This window comes from Battus philenor, unplaced genomic scaffold (assembly GCF_028537555.1).
Source record: "Battus philenor isolate CCGP_79_NKW_IND1 unplaced genomic scaffold, ilBatPhil1.0.hap1 SCAF_2, whole genome shotgun sequence".
Classification (NCBI taxonomy): Eukaryota; Metazoa; Arthropoda; class Insecta; order Lepidoptera; family Papilionidae; genus Battus; species Battus philenor.
In genome coordinates this window covers 12,992,101-13,008,103 of record NW_027181682.1, presented here as the reverse complement: position 1 = coordinate 13,008,103, position 16,003 = coordinate 12,992,101, and the positions used below count along the sequence as shown (strand labels likewise).

The 16,003-nt window shown below is 32.5% G+C and overlaps 1 protein-coding gene across 1 annotated transcript in view; it reads right to left on the bottom strand.

Moving 5' to 3' along the window:
* Positions 1-16,003, bottom strand: part of Dhc36C (Dynein heavy chain at 36C) — a 63,238-nt gene that overhangs the window by 19,080 nt on the left and 28,155 nt on the right. Inside the window, exons 40-59 of the mRNA XM_068764765.1 lie at positions 15,423-15,570; positions 14,395-14,607; positions 13,726-13,898; positions 13,051-13,192; positions 12,522-12,635; positions 12,326-12,436; positions 11,098-11,286; positions 10,175-10,404; positions 9,430-9,655; positions 8,753-8,935; positions 6,847-7,072; positions 5,398-5,543; positions 4,902-5,097; positions 3,800-3,870; positions 3,022-3,179; positions 2,713-2,866; positions 2,243-2,376; positions 1,419-1,692; positions 656-797; positions 296-474 (exon numbers count right to left, since the gene is read on the bottom strand). Of these exons, the coding sequence (XP_068620866.1) occupies positions 296-474; positions 656-797; positions 1,419-1,692; positions 2,243-2,376; positions 2,713-2,866; positions 3,022-3,179; positions 3,800-3,870; positions 4,902-5,097; positions 5,398-5,543; positions 6,847-7,072; positions 8,753-8,935; positions 9,430-9,655; positions 10,175-10,404; positions 11,098-11,286; positions 12,326-12,436; positions 12,522-12,635; positions 13,051-13,192; positions 13,726-13,898; positions 14,395-14,607; positions 15,423-15,570 (3,409 nt within the window). The remainder of the gene's footprint in view (positions 1-295; positions 475-655; positions 798-1,418; positions 1,693-2,242; positions 2,377-2,712; positions 2,867-3,021; positions 3,180-3,799; positions 3,871-4,901; positions 5,098-5,397; positions 5,544-6,846; positions 7,073-8,752; positions 8,936-9,429; positions 9,656-10,174; positions 10,405-11,097; positions 11,287-12,325; positions 12,437-12,521; positions 12,636-13,050; positions 13,193-13,725; positions 13,899-14,394; positions 14,608-15,422; positions 15,571-16,003) is intronic.

Here is a 16,003-nt window from a genome sequence, read left to right as displayed (position 1 = left end):
AAATTTTTGATTTAGTATTTTATATTTCTTAAATGACACGACGTTTTAGATGAGATCATTCAATGAGAAATATTCTTAACTACTTCTTAGCTTCTGGAGTTAAGTTTAATATGAAATCTATAATTGCGTATTACTTATTAACTTATAATTAGATCTGAATCAAACCTTCATTTGTGTGAATTATTTTCAAATAAAGCATTTTATGCCACATGAGTAATGTTTTAAATGAGGCGAATTATCAAAATAATTAAAAAATAGACTTTTAGACACATTGAATTCCACCGAAATAGCTTACCTTCTCGAATAAACTTCGACAGATGTTAGCATAAAGAGAATATGTGAAATATGTTCGGAGTATTTGAAGACGTTCAATTATATCGTCTACCTTCTCTGTATTGTCAATGGCCGCAGTGAACAAACCCTCGAACCAGCCCAAAGAGTATTGGTACATGGGGTCAATGTTCGCTAAAGATGCTAAAAACATGGAATATTTCTTTACACAAACATTTAGTTAGGTATGCACGTGTTACAATTCATGGTATCTTTAAAACTTTCTTAAGCTAAACAAGCTACAAGAAAACTTTTTTTAACAAATGGCTTGCCAAATAATCGTCAGATATAAAACACTACCCGTCTGTACTAATGATTTAGTTACCGATTAAGAAGAACAAATTCGTCGAGTGTACGGCGATTGGTACATAGTCATCTCTAGCAGTATCGATGGCTTTCTCCGTTATCATTGCCACTTCTTGCTTTTCTTTGATTTCGTTTGCCATATCTTTAGCAGAATTTAAAATCTGTGGAACCAAGAATTATAAATATTATTTCCAATAACAATTATTAATCTGTTGATGTTTATGTTTATTTTGTTTATATAATGCAGAGGACTGTTCTCGATCAAACTCTATATTACTAAATATTACTGTAAACTGTTTTCACAAAAAAGATCTATGGGGGACACACCATAATGGCCACGCTTGGCAGGCGTGGTGGTGATCGCAGTGTGATATTATGGTAAGCAAGGACGCTGCTGCCCATCTCGTACAAATTTGTTTGCAAGCAATGCAATCTTATATAATTAATGCACAAAGTATGAACTATATAAGTTTGCATCCCGAGAATCGAACCCGTGACCTACGATCGCAATTTCTAGACCTTTATCGCTTGATTACCACTGTTCTATAATCATGTTACAATATAAAATGTCCCGGGGGTTGTTCCCTAGAAGTGACATATACTTGATGTGTCCAAAATATATACCAAATGTAATATCCATCAATTCGTATTATACTGGGTTTTATTATGTTACGGCTTCTACCTCCCTAAGGTTTGCTTTATTACAATATGACTAATTTGATTGAGTCATGGATTGCACTCAAAGTTTAGAATATTTGTATTTCAACCAATTTCTACTCTACCTGAACAGCTTCCTCATCCTCCAGCAAATGTTCAGACGTGGAGAGCACAGTGAGAATCTTTTTTTCAATATCTTGCAAGAGCCGCCTGTGCTCAGCACCTTGAGTAGTGAGGTCGGCCTTGGCTTGCTGCAGATCAGGCCTCTCCCTAGCCACGACGCGAGCTAACAGCTGAGCTTGCAAACCGTCTTTAGCCAGCATAAAGTTAACCAGTGTTACTCGCACACCCACTTCCGGTAGGTAATGAGGGTTGGCAAGTTTTGTGCTAATGTATAATCTGTGATAAATTAAAATACATTCATTTGCCTTAATTATAAAAGAAGAATAAATAAGGGTAATTATACATCTATTTCAGATAACTTTTTTTTACAAATTGTAATACTATCATTATTATCTTTTCAGTCGTTGGTTGTCCACTACTAGACTTAGGACTCCTATGGCTAAAAGCAGCTTCCACTTACCGTAAATACTATCAATAACACCTAATTTATTTAAAAAAAACGGTAAAAAATTATTTTTGTATTAAGAGACAGGCCTATCGTTATGGAGGATTTTTATTTTGAATGGAGGAAGAAATATTCAATTTTATGATATATTTGTCACGGTAAAAGAAGCGACTGTTTTATATTGAACTCATATATATCGTTTAGTATTAGTATATCGTTTTTTGTAATATTATACAGTGTTTAAATTACATTTATAAATAAATAAGCGAAATAATTATAGCAAACATTCAAAAGTTTTTATGGGATCCTCATAAGGGTAAGAAACGTACATTATGCCGTAAGTATTGATAACTCTGATGCAAGTAAGATAAGTAAACTCACTTAAAGTCTTTGCTATATTCAACAATAGCATCCCCAATTTTGATGCAAAGCGCACCTCCCTGTCGGAAGGTCTGTTGTTGCAGAAGTGGTTCCAACATGGGATCCAGTTCTTCCAAAACGTTTTCCAGTAACACCTAAAAACATAACACTTTTAATGATATGTACACAGATTACGAAAGCTTTTCACGATTATCGCAATAGACACATAAGTTTCCGTCGGATAACTTTCCAAACCGAGATTAAATAATGTGAAAAATTTTAATGTGTAAAAGTTGAGTCATTCTTAGGATCATAATTTCGGGATCTTTACGGGCTGACGGAATCTATTTATCCTTAAGTAACATTGTGTACAATTCCGTAAAACATAAAAGAACTGGAGGTCTAAAACATACACGTGGTAATAGTACATTAGAAGTAATTTTTGATTTTAGTACAACAATATAAATTTGTATATAAAACAGTTTGAATACCGGTTGGCCAAATTGAACAGCGTTTTCCAACACACGGCTTAAGTCCGCTTGGGTCATTCTCACTACGCACAAATTGTTCGGTTTCTCCATGTTCTTGACCCATCTGTTTGCTTGACCTTGCGGATCAATCATTAGTGGCCATCTGCGAGCAGACCTGTATAACAAGAATAAGATGTTTTTGTAAACAATTTCTATATTCATATTTAAAAAACTTGAAACTTGTAAAATAACAGCTTGTAAAATATATTCCCTTTACTTTTTGCATCTGGTTGCAAGTCATGATACAGATAAAGAAAAAACTAAACTAACATGATTATAATGGCACTTTCGCAACTGAAGTCATCGTCGGGCAGGCCGTCGATATTCCACTGCTGGATGGTGACGGGGTCACCCAGCACACGTGCTAAGCTATAGGTCAGCGAGCACACGATGCCGCATTCGTCGCACGCCTTCGCCCAATCTTTAATCTGTTTTATATAACATATATATATATATATATATATATATGTATATAACTGAATATACCAAAAATATTTCTAAGATTTTTATCTAAAGACATGCACCAAACTAGAAATAGAGGCTATTAGTTGAATAGTACTATTAAAAGAAAAAGCTTCTAAATAAACATCGCGATTTCTTGCTCATAATTAATAAAGTGGATATATGCGAGTTTTGAAATCTATACTCCATGGGCAATTTTTCTTTATCTATAAATATTGAAGGTTTCATATTTAAATCGGATAATTGATAATATGCTCGGGATTTCTCCACGAGATTGAATCAAGAATAAGGAGTTTCGTGATCGAATAAAAGTAAATGATATCATTTGGCCAGATAACGCGCAGAACATAAGACCCTTGTGGTTCAAAGATTCTGGAGTGGAACCACTGACAGACAAGCGCAGCAAAGGTCGTTCACCCACAAGGTAGACACAGATGACCTTGTTAATGATGTCAGAAAAAGCTGAATGCAGGTCTCTACCAACCGGCCGGAAATCTATGGGAGGCCTATATACTGCAGTGGACATTCTTCAGCTGGTATGATCATATAAATTATATTAAAGATAATTCTTAGAAATATGCGATACCTGTGAATTTCTAAAAGCAGCTGTGAACGGGCCAAGATAAGCAATGACGCCAGCAGCTATCAATATATCACCTAAAAATATATATACACATGAAGTTTTTGTTTCCGGAATTGTCCTGAAAGTACAAAACCTTGTTCCGTCGGCTAATTTCCTAATAGTTTTCGAGTGTTTTCTACAATATGATGTGTTTGTTTTCATGTGAATTAAATCTATTAGATTAACGTGAAACTTCTTAAAAGGTTGTTAAAGTAAGTGTAATAACGTGATAAAAACTGTCTGAGTAGATTATAGTTTACTGTTCCCCGCATTCTGTTTGTAAGAAAGAATTAAAATTGGACATGTCATTATCGAAAATACATAAAACATAATTTTTACCTTACGGAAGAATACGAGAACGTAACGTAAATTATGTAGAATGATTTTTGACAATATTTAAATCAACAAACTTTTCTGCATTGAATACTACAGAATATGACTCTAAGAGCTTTACAAAAAAATATTAACAAAAGAATAATATGAAGAAAAAAATATTTTTATGTATCAGATTCAGGTTTTGATCTTTTTTGAAGATTTTGGAACGTAATGCCGAGTGTCATATTTTTATGATTACACAGTTGTTGTTTTTTCGTCGTTTTTAAATACGTAAAATGTGTCCTAGTAAAGGTAAACACGTGGGTGCAACACGAACATTGCTTATAAAACGTCCATGTTATAGATGTTGCGGGTTACGACATTCTGACTGGTTTATGAAATCGTTTTTGGCTCTGGTGAACAACTACATTTTTATCTGTTACCGCCTTTTCGTTTTTTAGCTTCGATATATAAACGAAATATTAAAATTGATTAATATGGACTTCGTTTCCTCATTACTCCTGATGGATAGTGATAAGCTTATACCAGTGCACGAGACTTTGAAATATAACTTAGGGCAATATCTAATTAGAACCTGGAAACAGTGGGACTTAGGACGATATCGTTAATTCATTGTGTCACTACTTTCGGCGACAGAAATACATTAAAAAATAGTGGAACCATATTTTTTACAAGTTTAAAATGTCATAAGAGTTGTCAAAATTAATTAATGTGGAGTTGTGATACGTGCCAGTAAGAGAGTTATAAGTATCCCTCAAGTTCTTCGCTATCTGCGTCCATCTTGTTTTCTCTCCGCCCAAACCAGATATTAACATCTCAGCTCTCTTCAATTTGTTACTGCAATCCATAACTTCGTCATCCAAGACCTTCTGTTGTCTGCTCTGTTCCGCTAACATTTCTTCTAATCTTCCTAATTTCATTTGTACCTATTTTTATTAACAAATTAATAATTATTTATGTTTCAGTATTTTATAACGTCTAAAAAATAAAATTAATGAAATTCGTTGATTTTTTTCGTAACATAAGTTGTATGTGTGTATTTTAAAGTAGTATCGATTATAAAATGTAAGAAATTTATAGATAGAAACTTGACAAAGATCCTGAAAAAGGATTTCGTTACACAATCGAAACAGAATCAAAAGCAATTTCCTTATGATAGTTAGTTAGAAGGAATGTAATGTAAGGACTGATGTAAAGTAATGTTAAGTATATTGTTTAATATTAACCTCTTTGAGCTGAGCCTGCTTAACAGCCAGGGCTGCCATAGCTTTGTCGTAGACTGCCTGGGCCGCCGCCAAACGTTGCTTCTTGGGCGCCACTATTTTGGCTACCTTGTCGTATTTAGTCATCGCAATCACCCACTTGCACATACCTTATGATTACAAAATAATATTCAATTCATATGTTCACCACGATGATCGGCCTTGCGCTCCTAGTATCTAGCGACTTATGCTACTTTTCCATCTAGTGAGGGGGGGCCTTCCCACGCCACATTCATCGTCTTCAAAATTATTCTTACTCAAACAAAAAATGTACCAACTATTTTTTCCTTTTGTTATATTATTATTATATAACAGAAAGTGGTAACGGCTAAATTTCAATGTTAATATTTAAATAATAATAAAATATAATTCAATTTCATCAGAGATTTCAGATCTTTCGCGAGGGAGATAAAGGTCACAGATTTTATGTTTATTTATTTAGCTTCACCAGCGCCCACACAAAATATATAACATAAAACTAAGGACTATGGCCGCTATGTATAAGCGGATACAAGTATAAAATAATTCCAGATTAAATACAAGTAGAAAATGATAATAACATAAATCCGATGATAAAGAAAGTAAAATGTGGTGTAAATTACTATTTGAGATCATTATATAGCTATAGTACTAATAAAATTTGTAATCATAACTGTACAATGCCTGAAACTAAGAATTAAAAAGTTTTTTATATAATTCTTAAGTTTAAGGATTCTAAGTAATGTAACACCCAGACGAATCACGTGACGAGTAATCATAGGGAGACGAAATAAATGAATTAAACTTCGGTAATTTGACACATAATAATGTATTTTGTGTGGCGTCAATTATATATAATCCTATACCGTGTTCAATTGAGGAGCTTAATGTAAATCTTTGTAAGAAACACCTAAAATAATTTCTTGTTGTGCATATGGCAAAGTTTCTCTAGTATTATGAAATAGTTGAATTTGTGTAATAATTAATTAACAAGCTAGCTACTAAGGTACATTGCTAGATCGCGCGTTGTTCTCTTGCCCAATGTGATACCATGATTGTAAAACCCGCATAAATACCAAAGTTAGTGCCGCTCTTTACTTGCTATTTTACTTAACAATTACGGAAAAAAAATTATTTAAAATTCTGATTCTGCTACCGGACACCATGTATAATCATTTGAATTTAGCTTTATTATAATTGCATTATTTTATTTAGCTTTCAAACACCGCAAATACTTTATTGATATTGTGTTGAATGTAAAATTGGATAACATTATAAATTGACTGATATATTTGTACGCCATAGTAGTAAAACATAACGGGAATTTACTGTAAGTTATTATTTGAGGCCTGTAGATACCTATGTTTCATTACTGTTAAATAAATATGTGATTAGATTAAATACATAGATTTATTATAATTATTATGAGAATACCTTCCGCCGCTACAGACACCGCTCTAATCTTTTCCGGTACAAAGCCATCGTCCTGCATAACTGTCGTCATGAGTTTCTTCATGACGGGCGGCGGGATGTTGTCTTTATCATAATTCTGCAGAGACTCTAAAAACTTTATATCGTTCAACAACTTTTTAGACGGCCCCCAGTAATCCTCTATTGTTCCAACGCCGGAGGGATTCGGGACTTTGTCGGGTTTAACTTCCTGAAATTAATTTTTTTTTCATTTCCTGTATAATTTTTGTATGTTGTCTTATTTTTTGCATTTTCTTTCTTACTAAAGCCATGTCAAAAATCAAATAAAGTAACCTCGAACAAGTGTGAAGGAAATACATCGACCGGATTATGTTGTATTGTTCAATATATATGTTACGTAATATTGATTTATTTGTTGCCTCATCAAGGCGTGGTTCGATTTCCTCGTAGATTAAAATTATTAAATAGAGAGATATCTAATCTTTTATAATTATAAGCTCAACTTGATACTGAGTTCTATCAAATTTACCTTTTCCGGCATTATTTTTTAGAAAATTACTATTAAAAGTGACACTAAGAAAAATAAGGCCACATGTGTGTGGTATTCTAGCGTTATTAAGAATTTATACAATTTTATTTCATTTATTCTAAAGATTCCTGGTGGCGACCACGAGTCGGTAGAAGCCTCATGCCTTTAAGGCGGGCAGCAAGAACAGACATCATGCTGATCTTTGGGGCTTCCACTGTAGGCGTCTATTCGTTGATATGCTGATGGTGGTAAAGATGACGATGGTTATGATACCATTTTCTGATGCGGATTATGATTGATAATGTTTTATTTTTTGATTATTTTGCATCCTCACAATATTAGTTCACTAATAGAGCACTACAACAATATTAAATAGTAACCTAAATATAAACTTAATACTGTTAACTGAATACTGTTATTGTATTTGTTTTATTTCTCAGATAAACTAGGCATTACTTAAGCGCGATTAAGCATATGTATCTATTTTTTTAGTTGTATCCATTGTATATTTTCATAATATATCAAGCCTTATAAAATACTCACCGGATCGTCCTTTAGGTAAAGCATAAAATGAAGCAAATATTATTAAAAGCATTTGCAAAATTTCGTAATGCAAGCGAAAGATTTACAGCGAGATTAGATTACATTACATACATTACATGCAATGAATGTAATTGTTGTTTGAGGTACAATTTACTACTTATTTCTATAGCGCTATTTCAATATGCATCTTTATGGAAACTATTGTAATCTTAATTATATGTACACCTGTTTGCTGTGCGTTCATAATTAAGTTTGTTGTTAACAGATCTCATAAAAAAACTTTATATTAAATCCGTTATATTTCAGTATTATCGTAGTAAGTTACTTCCCAAAGTGGTCCAGATGGACCCCCAGGGACCTACAAGACTCGACTGGCGTCTACGAGGATATGATAGGAAAATGTGAGTTCGCAATATGTTAGCGCAAGTTCACGAAATTTTATATGCTTTCAATAGTAAAGAACTAAAATGTTAGCTTGACTTAACTTATGAATGTAAGCAGATAACATCTTATGAAGGTCAACGACTTACTTTAAACATATTTCACTCAGTATAACGTGTTAAGACATTTCCATATTTAAATCTAATATGTAGTTTTTGTTATGTTTTGGTAATATGGAAGAAAAGTGGTAACTGTAAAGGTTCCACCGGAACCGGCTATGTTTTGAAAGTGTTCATGAGAAAAAATTATACTGTTTAACAGTATATTAGAAAATATATTCGTACTATCATATACCATCTTTATCATCCACAATAGATAATACTGTCACTATAAAATTAAATCACTAATGTAATAATACACGGAATAAATATTCGAAAACCCTTATTAAGAGACTACCTTCAATATGCAGATAGCCTCCATCACAAGCTTAATTCCTCTCGGAGGACTCTTCATAGTCTTAATGAATGTAATGTCTTGCGGTGTTAAAGTGTCGAGTGCCGCCAGCGCCACGTTAAGGATCGGCATTGCCTCCGCTAAATCGGCATCGCATTCATCTTTAATTCCTTGAGCTTCTTGCGCCTATATAGTAATAAATATAATTAATTAAATACCTTTACATACTTGTCTCTTTCTTACAGCTAAGCGTCTCTATATTTAGATGTATAATTAGTAACAATTCTAAAAATATACTCTGAATCAATAACGTCCGTCTGTATGTTTTAGAATACGTACCCCACGAGTTTCGCGGGTTTTTGAAGATACGATAAATTATATTACTAATGACGGAGATACTGGCAAGATATTACTGTAATAACTTATAAAGAGCAATTTTTATTGGACTGTTAAAGTTCATTTGTCCAAGCAGCTACTGTACGTAACTAATTCTTTATAATTCATCTTTTATTTGAAGACTGATAATAAAGATAACCTTACGAGAAACGGGAGTTTTTTTATTTTCATTAGTGACTACAGTAAAGGAGTAGTCATAAATAGAAAGGTTTTATTACTTTGAAAATAACGAAAAAAGGAAACACTGCTCTAAGAGAATACAGCGTTTCTCTAGATAAAATTACCTGTTCTTCGGCAGCAGCTTGATCCTTTAAGACATCTGCTTCTACCAATGCTACTCCTTCCTTCTCTTTCTCTACTTTAGCAGTGGTTTCTGCTACTGCAGCTGCGCCGGCGGCTAGTTTGGGTTGCAGAATTTCCAATGCCTCTTGCAGTGCAGCGACTGACTTCGCTGCAGTGGCAAGTTGGTCCAAACCAGTAATGTATCGTTTTTCATTCATTAGCAACTCCCTATGTTACACAAAAAGTTTTAATTATAAAGTAGAGTTTTTACAACGAAATATGGTTTATAATCTTTGTCAAATAATGTTCTTTTCCCCTAAGAGTTTAAAGTAACATTTGCATTTTGGGTTTTTATTGTCTTATGATGGTAATATATGGTTTATTCGATGCTGCTAAGTGTTAAGGTTGATTAGCCAGGCGCTCCATGGTGTGGTAGCGCACAAGAACAACTCATAGGGTATCTCAATCTAGGCCATCATTCGAAGTGCATCTTGTATTATTTTTCAATATTAATGCTAATCGCTAAGTATTTTATAATACTTAACGATTACTTTTGCGATTTATTTATTAACATTACTAATACAAGTCGTACGGGTATTCGTATTTTTTTAAATCATTAATGACATCTGTGATATCATTCCCAAGTTATGTAGCGACCAAAGGCAAACGCTTTAGTAATAAAATATTGGAAATAATACATCAAATATGTTATTAAAACAAGTAATAGTAAATTGGCCATAAACTTACTTGCGCTTTTTACCGAGCATCGATTTGAACATATTGATAAGTTCCAGATAAGCTGTGGGCGTGACGTAGTTATATCTTTTCAGGCGGAGAAGGAATTGTCGTGAGAGCTCTTGGGTGTCGGTGTGGAATATCTGGCAGAGCTTGATGGCAGTCTCGCGTTCCAACTCCGTTAGCTCCACGTCTTTGAGGAAACGCTTGGCAACAGCAAGCAGAGCGTCCGGTGGCCACTCCTGTAATTTTTTTATTTATGTACAATCATTTACTTAAACTTGTATGTATTTACCTCGTAACGTTTTAACTAATCCACCATCATTTTGTATCGGTGGACGTCACTAATCTTTTTAAATTTTAGTTGTAAGTCACAGTGATTTCTTTCATATTTCATATTTTCTTTCACCATCATTCACAAAGTATACCGGGAGTCATTAGCGACCTACTATTAGATATACATATTATATTTTTATATTATTTGATTAATTGCTATTTTGATACGGTACGATTTACTATTTTACAAATGACAAAAGTATGTTGTTTTATCTTTTCAATTACGTAGATAGTGCGCCTGCTTAAAACTTACACCTTCTCGTGTGGGATTGGTAAAATGTCCTCAGCGTATATTATCCTCCTCCTTTTAAATTTTAAAGATATTTAGATTAACTACTCATTTAATTAATACTTCCTCTACTAAAGGTTTTTATCTTTTGTGTGTATCATGTCTTCCGTAGATAAGTAAGACATCGTGTATTTTAAAAAAAGTCTCATTATCATCATTACAGCCATAGGACCAGTGGGAATCGTCTTTCAATGACCTTAAGAATATCGTCTGTCCACCTTGTGAGAACAAAACGATTGTTAAAAATAAAATAGGATCTGTGTTCATAAGAGATTAATATATTATAATTAATATATAAAATAAAGCATACTTGAAACCAGTCGATAGTGCAGCAGTTGACTAGTGAGGGGAACTTTCGTATGCGCGTACGCAGGGCGGTGCCGGCCGGAGACATGGCCAGTACGATGTGCAGCTGATCGCGCACTATGGATACGAAGTACGCGTACAGTGCTGTAGGACTGCCGTCTGTTTGTAGCGATTTGTCGCGTTGTCGATCGATCTGATAAAAAATAAAACGTATAAAAAAATGTACAATGTCTTAGATTTACACAGTGTGATTGTATAGAGCTGCAAAAGCTGTAAAGAAAAGTAAATGTATAGCTCATTTGTTAGGAAAAAGTTTTAAAATTTTTACACCATTAATTCATTAATAAATTTTGTCAATTAGAATGCGACAGGAAAAGAACTTCTGGCAGTAAAAAGTCTTTTAAGCAGTAATTTTGTTTTTTATTAAACAGAATTTCGAAAATACTTTTCATATTATATCCTGTAATATTAGGTTATTTACAATGTCGGAAACAATTGATTTTTAATAGGTTGTAACACCAAACATGCACATGTCAAATGTCACACAGCAAATGTCCGTGAATTATATCCAATTAAGTCTACACGTATATCTAGTATATATATATGCACCACTATGCAGTGATTTTTTTTGATACGAAATTTTGTAACAAAAAACAGATTCAATTAACAAAATACTGAAATGTGAAAAAAAATATGAAATAAATGTTATTAATGCTGAATTTTTACAGATTCTGCATGATAATCTTTAGTTTTATGTAATTTAATATTAAGGTGTACAAAAACAAATTGAGAAGTCAAAACACTGGTCACTAAAAAGGGTTTTTTTAAAAAGAAGTGGCTGTTAAAAACGAACGTGATACATTTGAATCCAGCATGACAGTTGTGCTAAATGGTAAATCATTTCCTTACATCCTTACTAACAAATACCAGTTAAATCAATATTAATTTCTATTATTATATATTGATGCACAAGACAAAGGTTTTTCTTTGTAAATAAATGCTGTTTAATCTAAAATTATTAAATTTCCATATCGATTTTATTGCATAGTCTTTAGGAAAATGCCTAGTAATCATCATTAATCTACAAATAGAACATTTTAAAACATTGTAGAACATTTACATACTGTACTTATAATGTTAAAGTAATAGACGATTCAAAAGTAAGTGTACTCAAATAAGATATTTGAATTCGCATAAATTTTTACTCGATGTTCATTTAACTGTTTTCTTACCACTCGCATTTTCTCACACAGCTCCGCTTTTTCGTCCGCTACGAAAATATTTGGCACTTCTCCAGAATTCAACATATTATTAACATCCTCTAAGAAACCTTCTTCTTTGATCTAAATGAGATTTCAAATAATATTATCAACTGTGACAAGAATTCACCTTATTGAGTTTCTCGTAGTTCCGGTTTTAAATACTTACCTGCGATTCTACGAACAGGAATACCATATGCAATTCAGGAGTGCTAGATTTCTTCAGTAAAGTTTTTAAATCTTCACGCCATTCGTTTTTACCATATGTACGGCTCATTTCAACCTAAAAGAATGAAATAATTAATTTTAATAAATGTATTTATCTAACATGAAATAAATCTTCGTAATGTTTAATACATTACGAAGATTTGTTTACTTATAAATACATAAGCGGTAAGATTAGTATGTGCCAGGCTAGCATAGACAGACTAAGAAGCCAAGACGTCGATATCGACTCAAGAACTATAGGAGGCTATATTTTATATCATTAGAATAAGGTCTCTATACAAACTTAAATGTTAGACGTGTTTACCCATCAAGCAGATTTTCGTGTTACTTTGTTATTTTTTGAACAAACGCTCTTCTATCATTGTTCTAATTTTGATTCGGATTAATTATTCTGATCGATAAGTGAGCAGAACACATCTACTTACGAAGTGCTTCTTTAACTTAACTACATTTTCATTAAATTAGCTAACCTGGAAAAGATCATACTCGTTGATGTGAGCTGCGAGGCGAGTGAGAGATTGCCGCCCAGAGCCACCTAATCCCACCAGCAGGGCGTGGGATCGCGGCTGCGTTAGTACTCGACAAATACGAGAGACGTGCTCAATGGCAAAACTGTTGTACAGAAAATGAAAGAAAAATATCTTAAAGAACATACCTCCTAATGTTTTGTGGAAAAGAAAATATTAATTAAAATAATATAGATTTTTACTTTATAAATAACTTTAATGTATGCGAAAAATTCGATTACATAAAATGTAATTAAGGTTTACGCAGAACCGCTCAAAAGAGTTACCAAAATAAAAAATATTTTGGTTTAATCGAACAGAGATTTAATTACATATATAACAACATTCAATAGCTACATGCTCATTGCTTGTTTATTTTCTTTTTGACATAAATAACACCGTATCACCCATTACTACCTTTCATAAATATTTCGGCGGTAAGGGTAACTTTAATCACAAAGAAATTTCAAACATATTTCCCAAAGGCCGTGAGCCGTTGGTTATTTTGAAAATCTATAATTATTTTCTTCGTGAACCACAAAGATTGGCCTAAACCATTACGTCTACTATAATCTTAATACAAAGTTTGTATTATACTTTATAAATAGCCCTAACAAAATTGTCATTCAAATGTCTTACCGGAACAATACCAGGTTCATAGGTTTCTTTGACATATTGTTAAATTCCACCAAGAACGCATCAACCGTTGAATTCAGGTGCTCCATGTTGGTCGTTTCCATGTAAAACCGTGTATCAACTTTAGGATTTGCAAAGTCGCAGTAAATTAATTTGCGCAAATGTTGGTCGGTTATCTAAGATATAAAAATATACGATAGATTAGTATCTCCCAAAACCTTTGAAAAATTTGGTTTTGAAAACATTGGTCATCAAGTTATAGAATAAATCATCTCAAAGGTATATATAGCCAAGAAATTATGAAAATAGTTCCAATGAGCTATAAATATATAAATTAAATAAAAGAACTATTTTTGAGCAAATACTGTTCAAACCTCTTAATTCAAACACTTTATCTCCAGGTACATTCAAATATCCGATATCTGTTGATAATTGAATTTCTTTCATGTGAACGACATTCAATTATCAACAGAATCATTATTTCCCATTGAGGATGAAATTTTAAGGGATTAAATAAATAATAAATAATGTTATTTCTTTTTTTCCTACTATTAAGGGTTTTTCTTCAATTGAACCCAAGCCTTCTCTTAGAAAAACTGCAATTATAATTTGAACTATTACTCAAAAACTAATTTGCCAATCTCTTGATGTTTTCCGCGAATTAATTTATACCGTTTTTTCTGATTTTTCCAAAAGCCTCGAGAACATCTTGTCGAAGTTTTCATTTAAGTGTAACTCAGTGGCCTCCCGCAAGCATTGGACCAGCCATTGCCTGTCCGCGTCTTCTATCAGCCGATCAGAAAACACACGGAGACACTCGTGAATCCACAAACGTTTTATTGATTGAAGATCTGGTGTCACTTCAGGAACAGACAAAAGTACTCCCTGCGAATAGAAATTAATATGACTGAATTGACCGTATAATCAAAATGATCTCCATTCATGTCTTAGTATGTACAAGACTACGCAAGACGTTGTTTCAGACAGTAAACACGAGGAAACTCGGGCAATTTGCTAACCATCTCTATTAGATTCTCTGATTATTACTGTTGTTGTATTTTATTTAAGCCATTTAAACTAAATTATCCGCAACTCGATTGTACAATTATTTTAAGATAGTTTTTAATGTTTTAAATAACTCATAGGTTTAAAATAACGGTTGTCCGTAGTATACATTTTTAACCTTTTTTATAATTGTTTTGTTTTTGTCACGTTATATTTTTTGATATTTATTTTTTCACATATCCAAATGTTTATTTACTTGTATTATATCTCTTACCGGTAGGCTTATATTTTAGTATAAGTATTAATCCTGCACCAGTTTTTAATAAACTATTATGGCAGTAAGTTTCACAAATGGTAGCTGTTGTTGTGACTGCCTTTAAAAAGTAATATGATAGTTTTTAGCAATATTTGAACTCGTAATTGTCAGTAAAACTTTAACCTTTATCAGCGAACTTACATCAATAAATAAATAAGAATCGTAAAAAGACATTTTATTCGAAAAACACATTTTAATAAAAAATAATTAAATGAGATTATTCTTGCTGCTACGTAAGTATGCTCATTAATCAAACTTCAAATCCGTTCAAGTCTGAACATAATGTCACAAGTTTTAGCCTATAAGCGCTTATAAAATGAACTTTTTTGTAATTTTTTTGGATATATTTTACCTACTTGTGTTTTTTCTAATCACTTACCAGAATAACTTTCGAAAAATCTCGCAAATTAAATGTATAATGCGACTTGGAAGGTGTTGGCAACAAATTTAATCTACATTGCTTGTACACTTCCAAAGTACCGGCTACAATTTCATCGATGCAAGGGTCGAAGTCTTTCGAGAAACCCCTAGAAAAAATATTAAAACTACATCATTAAAATAGGTTTACTTGTTTTGTAATTAACTATTTTTATTTCTAAATCTGTTTTATTTATGAAACCTATATTTAAGTTATTAAATTATCTATCAAGATTAATTTCTCTAATTACAGATTTTTTCGCTATAAAAATAAAAATATAAAATAAAAATTTCCATACAATGCTACCCTGTAATGTCGAAAGTTACAATACAGTAATGAACTTGAAGATGCCAGTAATTTCCTTTTTTTGTTTTGATTCGTGTTTAATATTTAATATTCAATTAATAGGTGTGTGGTATGTAAGGTAAACGAAGATTATCGTTTTATCTATTACAATTTTTTAGTAGTTGTATTAATCAAGACGTTCTTGAGTTTTGCATTTAACACATTCAGCAATTGGCTTTTGTTTATAGAGAAGATTA